This window comes from Aythya marila (assembly GCF_965140915.1).
Source record: "Aythya marila genome assembly, chromosome: 2".
NCBI lineage: Eukaryota > Metazoa > Chordata > Aves > Anseriformes > Anatidae > Aythya > Aythya marila.
Genome location: NC_139043.1, coordinates 34,787,218 through 34,804,878, shown reverse-complemented (window position 1 = coordinate 34,804,878; position 17,661 = coordinate 34,787,218). Strand labels below are relative to the sequence as shown.

Here is a 17,661-nt window from a genome sequence, read left to right as displayed (position 1 = left end):
TTTATTTCAAATAAGCTGGACTTTCTTATTCACCAGCTTTGTCAGCAAAATGCTTGCAGCCTGTGTCTCACTCCAGGAAACTGGATGTTTTCCTTTAACTTTTTTTCTCTCCTAAATTGCCTACATTTTTTCCTAAAGTGAAAATCAGACATTGCAACCACAATTCAGATAATATATAGTATAATCTTCATGCTCCTCAGTGCTTATGTACAAGGCATAGGGGAACCATTAAATGAGCACCATATTTCTGGGGGAGGTGGGGAGGGAAGTCATTCTGAAAAAGGGAAGAATACGGAGTAAGGGCATCTATATCTGTAACTAACACAGGTTCCAAACTGCAATAGGAAAGGGGGAACTTGTAATAATAAATCTATTAAAAGTCTCTTGGTTAATAGTTAACTTGAATAAAAGCTATTAATTATTTTTTAAAGTCTTGAAAGAGTTTTTAAGACATAGTTTAATTTTTTCTCATGTACTTTCCATTGCTGCCTGTGGACCATAGACTTAATCAGATTTCTCTTTCTTCTAAGACTTTATGAAGTCTTTCTTGATTTGCAGCCAACCAAAGCACTTTTAATAATGTATGGTAAAAGAGTTTAATTTTTAATAGACAAGAATGGGCTCGAGCTGCTACACACTGTAGTAGATTGGTAAGTACAGTATTATACTCTGCAGAGTAGTTAGTAAAAAAAAGAAGAATGCATTTATATCCCAAATGCTATTTGAATACATGTTTATTTTATTACTAACACCAATGTATAATTGAAGAACCTGTCTAACCTTAAATTATTGTTCACACCTTTTTTTTTAACAAGAAGATAAAGTCGTTTTCAGCTTGTTACCCTAATAACTCAAGCCTTTTATTGTTTTCTCTCTCCCATGCTGTTCTGCTGCTCCAAAAGTTCAAGGAAAATAAAAACATTAAAATGTGAAGTTACACATTCATATTCCAGATTTAGCTAATCAAAGTGCGAAATATCTTCTGACACTGTAGAATGATTCATAAGGGTTTACCTTAAAATAAGATTATTTGTACCATGATGTTTGCGTGCATTTGCCTTTTGTCTACTACTACCCAGCTAACAGGAAAGCTCAGAACAACATGAAGTTGAACATCTAGTTTAAAATCAAAGGTCTGATTCTGCAAATCAGGGAGAGCAGGTTCACAAAGGATTTTTTTTTCTTGCCAAGTCATACTTCACAAAGAAGGGGGCTTTCATAGACGAGTAAATTCCCCTATTTTCCTGCAAAATACCCAAACCTAAACTAATGCCTCATTAACAAAGATAGAAACTATCATTGTGCCCACAGTAATTGTACAGATTTTGAGTCTTTACATCTGTGGTATTTCACCAGAGTCATTTCTGATTTAGTACTGGTTTCCTAATGAAATGAGGCAAATCTGTTTCTCTGTGCAGAAGTGTGTGTCTGTCAGTGACCCTTGATAACTTCCAAATCTGAAGCCAAGTTCAATTTGGCAGGGCAGAAGTCTCACTGAAATTCTGCTTCATGATAACATGCAAGGCAAGAGAGGACAGACATGCAGCTCATGCAGGGATCCTGAAGTAAAACTAATCCTTACTGCACCTTGGAGAATTCACACTAGCGTTTACTCTTCAGTCACAAAGTTAAGGGAAACCAAGTTTCGCTGGTTACACTTATCAGTGAAATATTTATTCTCAGTATGAGGGAAAAACCAGGCCTGTATACATATACAACGTCAGGATACTGACTGCAGTGCAGGTATGACTACCTGCTTAGATCCATAAATATTATGGGCAAATACACCTCCTATTGCATGCCAGAACTGAAGCATAACACAGCAACACCAGCACAAACCCATCATTGCATCCCATAGGAATGAGTGAAAAACGAATTGAATTGTTTGCCAATTAAAAAATGTATATATTTTTAAATCTTCTTAATTCAAAATGAGCCATAGAATAGGTCACATAATACATAACGGCAAAATGAATATATTATGAATGATTTATCATTATGGAACTGTGCAGATGCATATTGGTGGCATGAGTCATATAACATGCAATTTTCACACAATATGTTGTTAATAATAGATAAGGATTTATCAGTATATTATTACACGAAACAGAAGGAGCAATATTAAAACTTGTTCTTTCACTGGAATCAAATAACTTACAGTACATTGAGCTGCCTATGACGTTGAGCTACTCATACCATTACTACTAATTACATTTTAATGTCAAATTTTTAAAGTAGATGTACATCAAGCCACTGTAGCAACTCATCACAGACCAGATCAAAATTACTGTTGTACCACTAAGCCAAAATAAATGCTCTTTCCCATGCCTACCTACACTAAACAGAGAGAAGAAAAGAAGCAAGCACTACCTTGTCCTAGTTTGTAACATGAACCTGTAGGAAAACTCTTTAAATTAGCCCTGTGACGCTTATTTCACATGCAGGTGGGAGGGCTCATTCCTATTTAACTGTCTGGGGAATTTTCAGAAGTTCAGTTATGGTCAAGTCCTCTGAACAGCTTGGCTGATGAGTGACAAAAGATAGCAAGACAAAACAAGTCTGGGACAAGAGGCTAGGAACACTAAAGTTGTTTTCAACAGTACTAGAGATTCCCATATGCTTTAACCAGACGTTTTTGTGGATCAAGCTGGAACAATTTGAGTATAGACAGACCTCTTCCTCAACATCATTTGTTACCACCAACAAATGTGTCTTCCCTCCCAAAATAAATCATTTTAATAGGTCGTGCCAGGATGCTTCAGCTGCCTCTGCTCCAAGTCAGCTTGGTCAGTTTGTGCCACTACTGCAGGTGGTCTAAACATAGCAGAATTTGTAGTCACAATGATGAGGAGTGCTCCTATTGCCTTTTCCAGTACTTGAGCTCTAGGGCCTGATAATCCCTACCTCAGGAAAGATAATGACCAATCATCATAGCTGCTTGACATGAAATTTCCAAAGAGTTCCTGTCATAGTGCCATCAAAGGCAAATTAACCCATGAGAAAGTACAGGGGATATACAACTCTTTGACTGCCTGGCATGCAAAATACCTGAAAAACTTCACTTTACATTGTCTTAGAAAATCAATATACATAGAAGACAATGTCATGAAAGCCCGATACAGCTTAGACAACAGCAATAAATTTTCCTATTCTGTCTAGGGAAAACAGAATTTGTATTTGTGCCAAACAATGCAGAAGAGTTTTTGGATCATGCCAATTCCATTTATTTTAGAGATCAAATATTCCCACACAGTTAATTGAAAAACCATTGATCAAGAGAGGTTCATAATCCAGTAGCAAATTAAAGGAAAACCCAATGGTAAATGACCACATGTTCAATAGATATTAGCACAGGAATTGCATGCATTATTGTTTTTATTGTTACCATTAAAAAAAGGAATTTGGAAAATCCATCTGTTCCCACAGATGGAAGCCCCATAACATGAGGCTCCAGAGAGTCAGGAACCCACCACACTCAGCCTTGGTGAAAAGAGACAACTGCTGCACCTGACCTGCCAGAGCACTAAGAGGACATGGGCTCCTTTTAAGGTATTATCCATTAAAATCTTCCTTTTATTTCCTCTGTTTTCCAATGAATTTGGCCTGGATTTGGAAATAATTCAGGCACCCCCAAAACTCCATTTCCCCACCCATAGAATATATGTGATTTTCCAAACAGAAGAGGTCGCTTACTCTGAGAGAGAGGGCTATCACCAAGGAACTCTGAGGGCATATGATGCTTTCTTACTTCCGATATAATTTTTTTATGTACCCACATACAACTACACTTAATGAATCATTACTGGTCCAGTATCCTTTTCCCTCCATCTACCACACCACACTCCAAAACATTTTGTACAATAGGTTTGGAGAATGCAAGGGGAAGCATTGCCCCTGTGCAGAACTGTGTTTAGTTTCTCATCATACTCCGTTTTTTCCAAGTTTTCTGAAAGAAGTCCCAGATCTTTCAACCCAACATTTTCTGCTGTCAGCCAGGGCCAGAAGGATTACATACAGCAAAGAAACAAGGAGGAAATGAATGCAAATAATGTCTCTAACAACAAGGGAAAGCTGAACACAAAAGCCAGTGACTAATTAAAATGTACTCTTTTCTCACATAAGCTCCTAATTAGCTTACTAATAACATTCTCATGTTTTAACAATTTAATGGCCTCCTGCCACATAAGAAATGGGCAGAATCTTTCACACCTTCTCCACCTGAGAAAACCTGCTTCCTTTTCACTTCTAGCTCTGTTAATGGTATTTCCCTCTCCCCTGGGAAAGGGGATATTTTCCCACACACGGTGTCAGGCAGGTTCACCGCAGATACTGGTAGCAAAGCACCTGGACAGGTCCTCACACACAGCTCACCTCACACAGCTATGCTTCCAGATGTTACCCCTTCTGGCTCCCACTGTCATCTGGTTCATTCTATAGTCTCAGTCCTACTGGAGGAATGGGTGACACAGCAAACTATAGTGTCTGGAAGTCTAGTGGTCCTTATCTTAGGGATGGGATTATTCCTGATTCCTGAACTCATCCCTCAGAATTCAGAGAGAACACAAGAGAGGAAATGCAGGCTCACCATTTATCCGGAACAAATGTGAAAATTATGGCAGGTGGACTAGCACTGAAGCCAAGCTGAAAGAGAAGCATTTCACAGGAATTACCAGGTAAAACCAGTCACACAGTCTGTCTGGTCCATTGTTTACTGCTCTCTCATGGTAACATGCCAGATGCTTCACTAGAAAGTACAAAAGTCTGGTAGTAGGCATTGTGTAGCATGTCCCAAGCCCCATCATGTTATCACAGAATCACAGAACGGTTGAGGTTGGAAGGAACCTCTGTAGGTCATCAGGTCTAATGTTCCTACTCAAGCAGGACCACCTCAAGCAGGTTGCACAAGGAATATGTCCAGAAGATATATCCTCTTCCCAAGAAGGCTTCAAATTCCCTCTAAAACTGCTTACTCCTATCATCTTCAAGGAGACACACCCAACACTTTTGATTGTCATCCTACCCTAGAAGTTCCCCAGTAACAGGAGGAGCTTACTGTTCCTTGTGCTATTGGATAAGGATTAAAGTGTGGGAAAGGAAAAGATGTCATTTCTCGTAAGAAGATCAGTCCTTGGAATTTTTTTTTTTTTTTTCACTTTAAGTGGCTCTAGTACACAGTTTAGGAGGTATGGTTAGTGTTTCCTGTTATGTCGGTCAAATTACAGTAACAGTCATGTCAGAGAAGTTTCCAACACTTGACCTGCAGTCCAAAGGGAGGTTTGAGTATCTTTTTAGCTCTAATACAAAGCAGTTTAAGGCCTCTAGGATCTTAGCCTCAGAGAAGCTAAAACAGAAATTACTCCATGCATATCACACAGCTTTAAACCCATGAAAACAGCCAACTTAATTCTAAAATGAGGTTATTCAGAAATGCTTCAGCTTTACAGTGCAGTAAATGCTATCAACTTGTCTAGAGTCCAGTTTTCCAGCATGAATATTTATCATGAGCAGATTTCTCATTATGCAGCTGATTTTAAGTATTAGCATATGAGATTTAGGCAGTTTTTAAGAATTTAAGAATAACAAATGGAAGAGCAACACAATATGTTTTCTTATGGCAGCTTGGCTCACCAGCCTATCTAGCAATCAACTCAGTATCCGCCTTAATTTCATTTAATATGGAGCCTTCATTTAACATGGAGCCTGAATCACCTTCTGGGATAGAGCATGCACAGGCAGTCCAGTGCCTTCACTGCATGCAGCAAAGTGGCAGATGCCCTTTTAAAAACTACTGTTGGAAATTTTGCCCTAAGAATATAAATCTAATAAAAACTTTGAAATTTCTAAAACCTTAAGTGATGGACAGTGTTTTAAATACACATTCCTAATTCAGTTTGAATGCAAATTAACATGTTTAATTTAGAGCAGAGACACTATATATATATCAATAGATCTCATTCATGTATAATGTCTCTTATGTCTCTCTTGGGATACTCTGTCAAGGGTGGAGAGGCCTTGCAGAGAGTTCTTGACAAATTAGAGGGCTGGGCAATCACCAACAACATGAAGTTTAATAAGAAAACTGCCAGATTCTGCACTTGGGAAGGGGCAACCCTGGCTATACGTACAGTCTGGAGGATGAGAGGCTGGAAAGCAGCCCCACAAAAAGGAATCTGGGGTTTCTGGTCAATGGCAAGTTAAATGTGAGCCTGCAGTGTGTCCTGGCAGCCAGGAGGGCCAACCGTACCCTGGGGTGCATCAGGCACAGCACTGCCAGCCGTGTGAGGGAAGGGATTGTCCTGCTCTGCTTTGTGCTGGTGCAACCTCACCTTGAGCACTGTGTCTGGTTTGGGGCATCACAGTATAAAACTGACATAAAACTATTACAGAGTGTTCAAAGGAGGGCTACAAAGACAGTGAAGGGTCTGGAGGGCAAGACATATAAGAACCAAGGCTGAGGTCCCTTGGTTTGTCCAGCCCAGAGCAGAGCAGGCTGAGGGGAGGCCTGCAGCTCCCTCACGAGGGGAGCGGAGGGGCAGGCGCTGAGCTCTGCTCTCAGGGGACAGTGACAGGACCCGAAGGAACAGCACGGAGCTGGAACACGGGAGGGTCAGGATAGGTGTTAGGAAAGGCTCTGCACCCAGAGGGTGGTCGGGCACTGGGACAGGCTCCCCAAGGCAGTGGTCATGGCACCAAGCCTGCTGGAGTTCAGGAAGCATTTGGACAATGCTCTCAGACATATGGCCTGATTTTTGGGTGGTCCTGTGCAGACCCAGGAGTTGGACCTGATGATCCTTGTGGGTCCCTTCCAACTCAGGATAGTCTGTAATTTGATGATTATATAACCTTATCAACTACGTCAATATATAGCACTTGTTTTCAATGGGCCAAATGCCCCCAGTTGTACACATCTAAAAATGAGAATTATATAGTTCAAAAGGACCACTGAAGCAGAAGAATGCATACATGGAGAAAGCTTCTTTTCATAGTCTTTCTGAGGACACTGAAACAAAAGAAAGAAGGTGTTTTTGTCTACAAATAGAGATAGAACATTGTGGCTGTTTTAAGTCTCTCCTGTCATGGCTCTCAAATTTAGCTAATTAAGACATATTTCATGCAAAGAAAATAACTGTAAAGTCAGCGTGTCCCTAACAAGTAGCTATGTTGATTAAAAAGGTTCACACAAAAAAATTCCCAACATTCTTCAAACATATTCAAATTACTTCATTAATTAATATTAAGGATTGAAGCTTTTGAGATTGATGTCATAGGAAATGATGTCTTTTTGTTTACTGATGATATAAAATGATGGCAGTTTGCTTTTCTGTACAGATTCTGAGCTTTCTAACTGAGCTCAATTTGAGAAAAAATGGAAGTCATTTCAACCCAGAAGTTTATTCTACTTGCTTTAGTTACAGTGGTCTTTCTAACATCGAGTAGTATGTGCCTAGATGAACTGATGAAGTCCAGTCTGCAGAGCAGAGAAGATGATGATGATAAATATTACAAGGTAAGATTTGTATTACTAAGAGAGTATTTGGGGGAACTGTGGGTCAAATCTTGAGTACTTTGAATTTTTTGACAATGGCTCTTCTAACCTCATAGCACAGTATTTGACATTACAGCACTAGCAGTATGAAAGAGGCTTGTTGACAAAATTTTCAGGAAATTCATTTGCTCTGACACACACACTGTGTAAATCAATTCATGTTTCAATTTTCTTGCAATACAGCCTTGCGATTAGGTTGAGACTTTTTTCTGAAATGTTTCTTACTTACACAGTGGGGCCTCAATTAACATTCCTGTCAGGCATTTTATGCACATAATATAACAAATACATTATTAATCCAGAATTAATAAAGGCATGCTTGTAATACTCAAAGAATAATGATAAACAGAGAACATTATAAATCTAATATAGTTAATGTTCCTAAATTCTGCTCTGGAAATTGACTATAAAAATATCTTTGCAGGGTTGCACATTTATTATATCTCAATGGATGCCAAATCAAATTTGCACAGCTCATCTGTATTTTTTTTTCTTGTCTGCCCTGCAAATACTCCCTGGGAAGTGAGAGCCAACTTCTCTTTTTGTCTTATTGTCATTGGTGTAATAAAAATCCCTCAAAGCAAAATACACCTTTAATTATTTTAGTGAAATCTCCTGGTCTTCAGATCTCTCTTCAGGTTCACAGGTGCAATAAGAGGCATAGTTTATTTGACATTTTAATCATGAAGTATGAACTAGAGTGGTTCATTCCTTGGTGGTGGGGAAACCACCAAATGTGGATAAGAAACTGAAATTAGGATTAGTAGCATTTGTGCTACTAATTGTGCTACTACTTTAATTGAAGTAGAAAATCATATTTGTACATGTTTGCTGCTAAGGCAGAGAAATTTATTTTTGTCACAAAAATCAGAATGAGTGATTTTCAATACACCCAGGGAAAGAACATGATATATAGGAAAGGGTCAGGTTGATATAGTTATTTTGCAGGTAAAAGCTGCACTTTACATCATAAGACAAGTAACATACTGAGCTCAGTTCTTTATTGTAGCCACAGAAGTTAGATTTTGTGCTGGTTGGCTCTGACAGCCCAGGAGCAACTCATGTTTCTTGTATGCTAGTGGAGGGTTAAAGCAACTTAAAGTTCAGGAAAACCTCTGTGCTACAAGGCCAGAAGAGGTTTGAGATGGACTTGACCCATATACTTTCCATTTGTTTTGCATGTCCATTAGCATGTTGGGTCAAAAGCACCCACCCAGTGCTTAGGAAGAAATGAGACACACCTCCAGGTGGCTTGGCCCATCTTCCTGTTCATCTGGACCAGATGAGTAAGAGGTTGTATCTGTATCAAGTCACTAAATATAGCCAGCATCTTCTACCCAAGATCTTCTTCTCCTTCAGACAGTGATATTAGCAAATGTGGACATGACAACAATACCTGTCCACGCAAAACTGATGGCAGAGTTAACAACACCTATGCCCAGAAATATTTCCAATTGACTCCATTTGAACAGTTGCAGAAGCTGATGTGAACTTGCAGTCAGAGAACTGAAAAGGTATGCAGAACAATGTCTCCAAATGAAGTAATCCACACTAGAATGGAGTTCAACAAATAGTCTAGAAAGCATTAGATAACAGAAAAAGAGAAAAAGAATGATACACAGAAGCTTTCCAGAGAGATGATAAAATGAATCCTTTGTCTGACTAGTAGCTGAAATAATACGCTATACAGATGCTAGTATCATTTTTACTTTTTCTTCAGATTAAAGACAATGCCTTGGAAGAAAAACAGAGGAGCCTGAATTTTGAAGAAATGAAAGACTGGGGATCAAAAAACATCATTAAAATGAACACTCCTACATTAAACAAAGTGCCAAATTCAGTTGCTAATTTACCTCTTAGGTTTGGAAGAAACTATCCAGAAGAAAGAAGCATTAAACCAATTGCTAATATGCCTCTGAGATTTGGAAGAGCTTTTGGAGGGAATCTACCTAGGCATGCTCCAAATTTATCACAGAGGCTTGGGAGATCTCCACTTGTTAGAAGTTCCATTCAATCACTTCTAAATTTGCCACAGAGATTTGGGAAGTCACTGCCTGTCAGTCTGTCTCAAGGTGTCCAGGAATCTGAACCAGGTAACAATAAGCAAGTATTCAAGCCATGTATTAAAATTATTAAATCACAAGTTAATAATGATCAAACACAACCAGCCTTCCTCTAGGAATATTCTCTAAGCATTTCAATATGAGACCAATTTGCCAAAAGAAAGATTTGCAGTTCATGAAATCAAAAAGCCTCATCACAAGAACTAGTAGAGAATCTCTATGAAATCTTTGCTAATGAGAAAGTGCCACATAGTCAAAGCCAAAAAGCTCATATGAGATTAGGTTTGGCAACGCTTTTTTAGATCAGGTTTCATTTTGAAAAGTTTAAAGCTTTGGTGAAAAGGCTCAGAATCATTAAAATATCCCATTTCAGCACTATAAAATGACCAAAGAAAATTATCTAAAAATTACTCTTTCATTTTCTAAATTTATGCAAATTAGAGTAAAAAAAAAAAAATCAAAACTCCATTGCAGCTTTTTGAAATGGTAAGAACAACTTTTTTTTTTTTCCTGATCCAAACCTATTTTTGTTTTCAGATTGTCTTTCTGAGGTAATGTTTCAGATTTTGATTTTTCATTCCAAGTTAAGATGAGAAGTTTTTTTGATGTCTCAAATTTTTTTTCAAGTTAGGAAAAATATTTCCTGTCCTTTCTAAGAATAATTTTAAACAGTTCTTCAATAACAGTCCTTCTTCTCATATCCACTGTTTTAAATCTGAACTGCCTATTTGTTTTGGAACCATGTTTCAGTTGGCTACCCCTGACTTGCATCTGTCATATGCATAAAGTGGAAGTTTAGGCCAGGAAAGATACCTGATACTATCAAAAGCCAATATTCTTTACTATTTAATTGGATTTCTTTTATTCTTTACTCACCATCTAACCTGACTATTATAGATTTTGTTTTATTTTTCTGATATTTTTAGGGATATGAATTTGATACATTAATATCGGAATCAGAAGAGTAAAAGTGAAAGACTTGGAGAAGAAGCAATGTGTATTCAAAACTAAAGGTCATAAGAAGAAAACATATATGAGAACTGAAATGCAAACCTGTCTTCATGTTATAATGTATGTATTCTGTATAAATGATTGATGTATAAGGGAATGATTGTAGTGAGTGTTGTACTAGTTTACTTCAGTGGCAGTACAGTATAAATTCTATTTACTTCTGTGCAACTGATATCTTGTTGGTTGTAAAAAGTAATTTCAAAACAATAGCTATATAACGGAAAGCATTTTAAGCAAAATTAAAAGAAACATAGTAAAAATAAAGAAGCATGGTACAAATAAAAAGAATCCTACCGTGTGAATAACAAACAGATGCAGGACCAAAACTACTGGTACCTTTTTGTCTTATGTATCTGAAGAAAATCAAGTGAAATGTAGAGAAAGCACTTTTCCTGTTGTTTATGAGTCCTGCAAGATATAAATCTGAAAGGCGACTAGTCAGGAAAAAAACAAGCTTCTTGGACCCCCACAGAGGAATAACATCTAACCAAAGTCATACTGTAATGCAATTACCTTGTTTTTTATATGTGAGATAATGTCCTCCCTAATGACCTACAAGATCTGCCCTGTGGGTGTCCTGATTCCTCTATTAATATGAACAACATTACAGTTACCAGATACACATGCAGAAGGGGCTCCTCCATTATAAGCCCATATTTCCATTTCATATTTCTTATCAAAACATTCTCTTCTAAGCGGAATATTGTTTCTTTAGGCTTCCTCCAAAATTTCAGTAAGTTTTCAGTAAGTTTTGAAAAGAAAATGAATTCATACCCATTAAAGGGAAGTCAAATCTATTGGAGTACACCCAAGATCTGTGGGATTCTTCCTTCTAGTCCCCAGAAGCCTCACTAACCTGATGTCAGGTCCAGCCAGTGGTGGCACTGGGCATCCCCAAGAAAACACAGAACACGTACACACAGTATATACAGCCACAGCTGACTACCAACAGACCAGACAGCGATGCCTTTACAGACACCGCATACACACCAACAGGACTCACACAAACTTGCAAATGGCCTGATCCTGTTCGTACTCATAGGTTAATCAAATTCAGTGCTTTCTAGCAGATCTGTGAACAGAATCTCCCTCCAGCAGCTGTTCCAGACCTGTGGTCACTCCAGCAGCTGGTTCACAGACCCCTGGTCCCTCCGGTGTCCATGAGCACATTCATACAGGAAAACATACAGATATTAACATGAGGATAGGACAAACCACGACAATCAGGCACAAGACATGACATGACCAGACAAGCACAGCAGATTGCTTGCATGAAGCCAAATTCCTTTATCCTCCCTCTTCTCCGTTTTCCCACGCATGTTCTTCCCCCATCTATCTTGACCCCTCCCCTTGACTATCTTTGGCTCTCCCCTAAACCGTCCCCAAATAAGTTCATCACTTTCCCACATCCCTTTAAAATATCCCCCAGTAAGTTTTATGTGATCCCACAAGCCCTTTCAAAAACCCCATCTTAAGTTTGCTTTTTCCCATGAGATCCATGATAACCAGCTACAAGGCTCTGGCTGAACCTCCACAAGGCGTTGAGTGGTTCTTTAAGGCCCCATCAATTAATGATCTAAAAGTTCTGCTCTTTGTTACTGTTTTGCTATCTCCTCTTCCTCAGGGTTTAGATACTGAGGGTTTAATTTATTACTTCTCCAGCCTTTTATGCTGCATAACCAGTAACCAGATATCCTTACATTCCACATATCTTTAGAAGACACCTCTCCCCCAGACCAAAAAAAAAAAAAAAAAAAAAAAAAAAATCAGATAAATTCATAGTTGGGACAGAGCCTGAGCTCTGCTATTCCTCTACAAAGTTATTACAGCTACCTGAAAGACAATACTAATCAACTGGTGGCTGATTAATCTAATTCAATCCAAATTACTGAAACTGCAGTCCTGAGAATATCTAGTCTCAATATTCATGCAGACTTGAAACATCAAAGAGAGGGAGAACCAACAAGATTATGAAAGGAATTCAGCCTTTTGAAAGTAGAGGCCCAAACCAATCTTTAGGCTTGTCTCCGAGTCTCAGTGAGAGAGTCTCAATGAGTATTGGTGAAACATCAGTTTTGCAGCATGACACGTTGACACTTGGGCACTGCTGCCAGGTCCATGCTGAAGGATACTGGTTAACACATCGTCTGTATGGGGGAAAATCCAGGCCCCAGCCTATGAAGTAGAAGTTTTGTCATTGCCTGCCACCAGGACAGGACATTATTCTTTCTGTAATCAATAAAACTGGAATTTCTTAGTGATTTACAGACAAATGAACAGCAGAAGGAAATTCCCTGAACTTTGTGTTCTGGTCCTGCAAACCTCACTGCACATCATGCGAACTGAGAGCAAACAAGATTTGTGAGAATCCCTGAGCAGCAATGGGAGCTGCTTTTTTAAGGCACATATCACCTAGCAACAGGGAAGGGGTACACGTCAACTGGCATTAATGATGGCTGCTATGGGATGAAAGCAGAAGCCCAAACATTGGCCCAGCAGCAAGTACAATTAGGTTGCCCTCTTATTGCAAGCTCCACAGCATGGACACAGGAGATGACTGTTGATTTATTTTCCCTCAGCAGAGGAAGAGCTAGGTGAAAAGTACATAAAGGAGGAATTATGCTACGCTGTGCAAAATTTCTGTTTGGTTTGAGAGCATGTGAGCCAAGAAAACAATCACTGGATAGTGCAATGGGAAGCAAAGGGGTACAACAGGCAACATACATTGCTATAGCTATTACTCACCAGATTATTTATTATCCAAATACAGATATTATTCATGAATTGGGAAAAAGCAAGGAAAGGACTAAAGTAAATCAAGTGACAGACTATCAAGGCTTACCGGCATGAATTCTAGTAGGGTTCAGGAGCTCCCAGCCTTCCCTGCCATACACACAATATTTATGTCTGTTATTAAAGCCTCCATGCAAAAACAACACTGGGCTTATTTTAGATTCTGACTTAAGCTTATAGAGAGGACAGCTGACAATCTACTGATTAATTTAAAAGTCTGAGGGCTCATCATGCGGTTAATTGCAATAAATCATTTGGACAGATGTAGTGGAATGTAAAGAGACACTGTTTTACTCTCAGAAGGAGCTGAAGACGGGCATCTGGCATTACAAACTCCTATTTCTCTGACAATTTTCCTTCACAGGGGCAGGAAATCCATCTCTTGCATTTCCAAAGACCTAAGGAGCCAGGCTAGGCTGGTCAGTGGAACTGAGACCATTTTTGTCTTTATACTAAGAATCTGGCACACAGGTACATGATCAGTTTGAACAGCTCTGACTGCAGGCTCTTGGCAGTAGGAGCAGCCCTGTGTCTCTCCACCCTGTGACCATAATATCCTGCCACATCTCTAGTGCCAGTATTAGCCATCATGAAACTGCATGGATGGAAACTAACCCTACAAAGTCCCCTGTGATTTGTTTTTAGCTAGCTCTGTTTGCATTGACCTATAATCACCAGTGGCAATCCAAAGGAAAGGGGAAGGTTGAGCTTAACACAGGCAATTTTTCAATCTTAGTTTCGCTTCAACTGCTTTTGCAACTGCCCACTGTGTTTTCTTCAAAAGATGACAAGTGTGATGGCCTTGATCCAAGTGCTTACAAAATGACAGGCTACTAGAAATTTCCAGACACTGAACAAGACATTTTGAAAATTACCCCCTCTTGAAAAGTAACCATTAACAGGAGTTGGAAATGTTTTCGCTATTGACAGCCATTAAATTACATCTAGCACAGATGCATGGGCATCCATAGATAGCCAATTTGCACTTGTGCTGCTCACCTGAGGATGTGAACTATAGAGGTGCCACAGAATATTTATGAAAAAAATCTGTACCATTAGCAAGGGGAAAAGAGGCTTACAGGATCCTTATGTGTGTTTTAACTCAAAGAACCATGGACAGTGTAAAATTTTTTTTTCTTCTTTTCATATCTGTGCATATGAATCCTATGAAGTAATTAGCTAGAAGTTCAGTCAAATGGCCATAGGAAAGCATGACAAAAATGTTCAAAATTACAGGAAGAGCTACATAGACCACTCCTTCTTGGGCAGTGAAATAAATGATTGACGGGAAAAAATAAAGTCCTATAAAATCATGACTCATACATAGAAGAATAGAAAACTTTTTTTTTTTTTTTTTTCTGACAACACAAGAAATAAGTGAATCGAAAGAAATTATGAGTGAGAAGCTTTAACCTAAACTAAAGGAAGAGCTTTTGCAAACAGAACACAAATATGATGGACTTCATTGTCATGGAATGCTGTGCACTGCCGATATCTGCCACAGGTTTCTGCCAGAGATACGTTGCTTGGCTCGGAGAAACTTCTGTCTTGACCAATAAGGCCATTCTGGTTTTGGAAGCAGCCTGACAGTAGCTCCTGAATAAGCTTTTGCCTGAGTTGGAAACCCAACCTATTGATATATCCAGTTCTGATGCAATCAGCCTTACCTTTTGGCAGGATCTGAGAATAAACCCTGCCTTTTTAGAGCTGCTGTCAGGTAAGGGTCTGGGTAATCTCATAAGAAGTTTTGCCTGGTACTACTACATTCAAGTCCTAAATCAGCAGTATCTTCCTTATTGAGATGAGTCTTCCAAAAATGCATTAAGTTTCTCAGCGGGAAAAGCAGCAGTACCTGGAACCAGTTGATGACACTCTAATACAGCTAATAAATGAACTTCAACAGGACTTAAGTGAAGGAACAAACTCTTTTGATGTCAACAAAATCTGAAGAGTGAGCTGGACTTCAATTTTTCTTCTAAAAATCTAGCAGAAATGCTTATCAAACTAAGAATTTTGATTCTCTTCCATAGTATCAAAGAGAATATCTTGCTTTTCCTAAGAACAGCTCCTATCTGTTAGTGCTATTCAAATCCCATTCTTGCTTTTCAGGGAATTTAGGTCTTGGTAATATAGGAATTTGGCATTACTCAAGGATATATGTTACCTAAAGCAGCAAAATTATGAAATGGTAGATAGAAAATTGTAGAATATTCATATACTAGGATTTTCAGGATTACCTATAACAAAGGGAAAGCATACAGTAATTGAAATGTGCACAGAATCATAAAGGTGGCAGCTTTAGATTCTTGTTTCTTTCTGCTGTAGAGTAACAAAAAAAGACAGTATTTTTTGTTATCAGAATGTGGAATAGAATCAAATATCTGCAGGAGGATGTTTACATGATGACTGGTGTAAGCCACATTCTTCTGCCTTACCTGGAACCATATTCAATTAAAATAGAAGTCAGTTTATGGTTCAACAGAGTTGAAAGCAAAGCATAATATCAGACACTTCCTGCTTTAATTTTTCTCAGATTTCCTTCACTTCAGGCAGGTATGGGGGGTTGATCTTACATATATGGCTAGAGACAGCCAATAACTAAACAAGGAACATTACCAATCCTTTCAATTACTGCTTCACATTCTACCTATTGCAAAACATGTATTCTCTTTTTCCTCAAATATATTTATATATCAAATTATTATCAAATATATATATTATACCTCAGACATAATGATTAAATAAATGGTTAAATATGAAAAACAGGAGTTAAATTTTATACACTGTATATCAGAGGAGAGATGCATAAACATGCACAGTGCAATATATATATTGTAGGGCACATTAAGTCATTGTATCTGACTGCAAATACCACATTTATGCTTATACAGGTAAAAAGTGATAGATGAGCAGTGGTTCAAAACCAGAGGCAACTACAAGGCATATCCTAACTCAAATCTCTGCTTGGGTTTTGACCCTTAGTTCCTAAAACCACCCTGCCTCACATCAAAGAGAACACATTAAATTACTTTGCATCACTGAGATTCAAAGTATACAACAGGTCAACTTATATCTCTGAGGACCTTTATTCTGATTTTTTTCAGCTGAAAACAAATAGATTTACAATTTGTGGAGATGCTGAACAGAGCCAGTATTTTCTGATGAGCTCCATGTGCTGTTGATTCCCAGCAGGGCTTAGCTGGTCTGTTTGCATGAATTTGTGAGGGAGAACAGAGAGGAACTTTGTAAAATCAGCTGCTTCTCTTAGCTGTTCAAGTCTGTGAGTACCTAAAGTACATCTGCATCTTGAGGTAATAAAATTACATTATAGGCCCAAAATGGAGAATTTTATTTATAAAAGAACGGAGAAGAACTTTCCCTGAACCCTGCTGTTGAAGAGAGAGGATCAAATTAAAAATAAAAACATATGTTGGGTGCTGTGCTTGTCTTTGAATGTGGTTACCTTTTTGACTAAGTGCCTAGTTGCCCTTAGAGATCATCATTAATTCTGAGAGGTGCAAGTTTGCTCTGTCTCTCCAGAGGCATTTCAAATGAAATGGTACATCCTAATTCAGCAGCTTATTTCTTTCGGCAGCTAGGAATGAAAAGGCAGCAATTTAATTTAGATGCCTACAAAAAAAAAAAAAAATTAAATACCAGGGAAGGTACACCTGGGTGCCTATCGTGCTTTTATACAGGGCTCACATATGGCTTGAAATAGGAAAGTGTGAATGCAGCTGTTTCTGAATTGTTTTTGAACTAGAAATGTCAGTTGTGTGTGAAAAAAGCAGGTGGGGGGAAAGAATAGACCACTGTCAGAAGATACTTCCCCCACTGGCTCAGACACTGCTGCTTGCTTCCCTAAGCTCCATACCAGGAGACATTTCCTAACAAATCTGTGCTTAAACTTATTTATACACCACATGAATTTATGCATCCCCAAGGGTAGCTTGGAGGGTTGCAGAGTCCACCTCCATTTGAAATTTACAACCAGTGGTAAATAGTTTCTGGGTCTTATTTCCTTCTCATGCTAAGTGCAGCTGGTGCATGGTGGAACTGGCACAACAGCAGCACAGGCTGTGCTTGTGCACTAGTCCTCAGTGGGGATTTTCCTAATAACCTCAGAAATCTGAGAGATAAGGGTGTGGGAACTTGGGCTGGCTGTGAAAAGGGACAGGTAGGAGAAAGTCTGAAGGTAAAGTACAAAGTAATGGGCTTTTTTTTTTCCATTTTCTGATACATGTGTTA

At 38.6% G+C, this 17,661-nt stretch overlaps 1 protein-coding gene across 1 annotated transcript; it reads left to right on the top strand.

Moving 5' to 3' along the window:
* Nucleotides 1-7,366: 7,366 nt before the first annotated feature.
* Nucleotides 7,367-10,577, top strand: NPVF (neuropeptide VF precursor; the record flags this gene model as incomplete). Its single annotated transcript, XM_082755340.1, has 3 exons — nucleotides 7,367-7,507; nucleotides 9,267-9,653; nucleotides 10,536-10,577. The coding sequence occupies 3 exons, from the start codon at nucleotides 7,367-7,369 to the stop codon at nucleotides 10,575-10,577; spliced, it is 570 nt and encodes a 189-aa protein (XP_082611466.1).
* Between the last annotated feature and the right edge of the window lie 7,084 nt (nucleotides 10,578-17,661).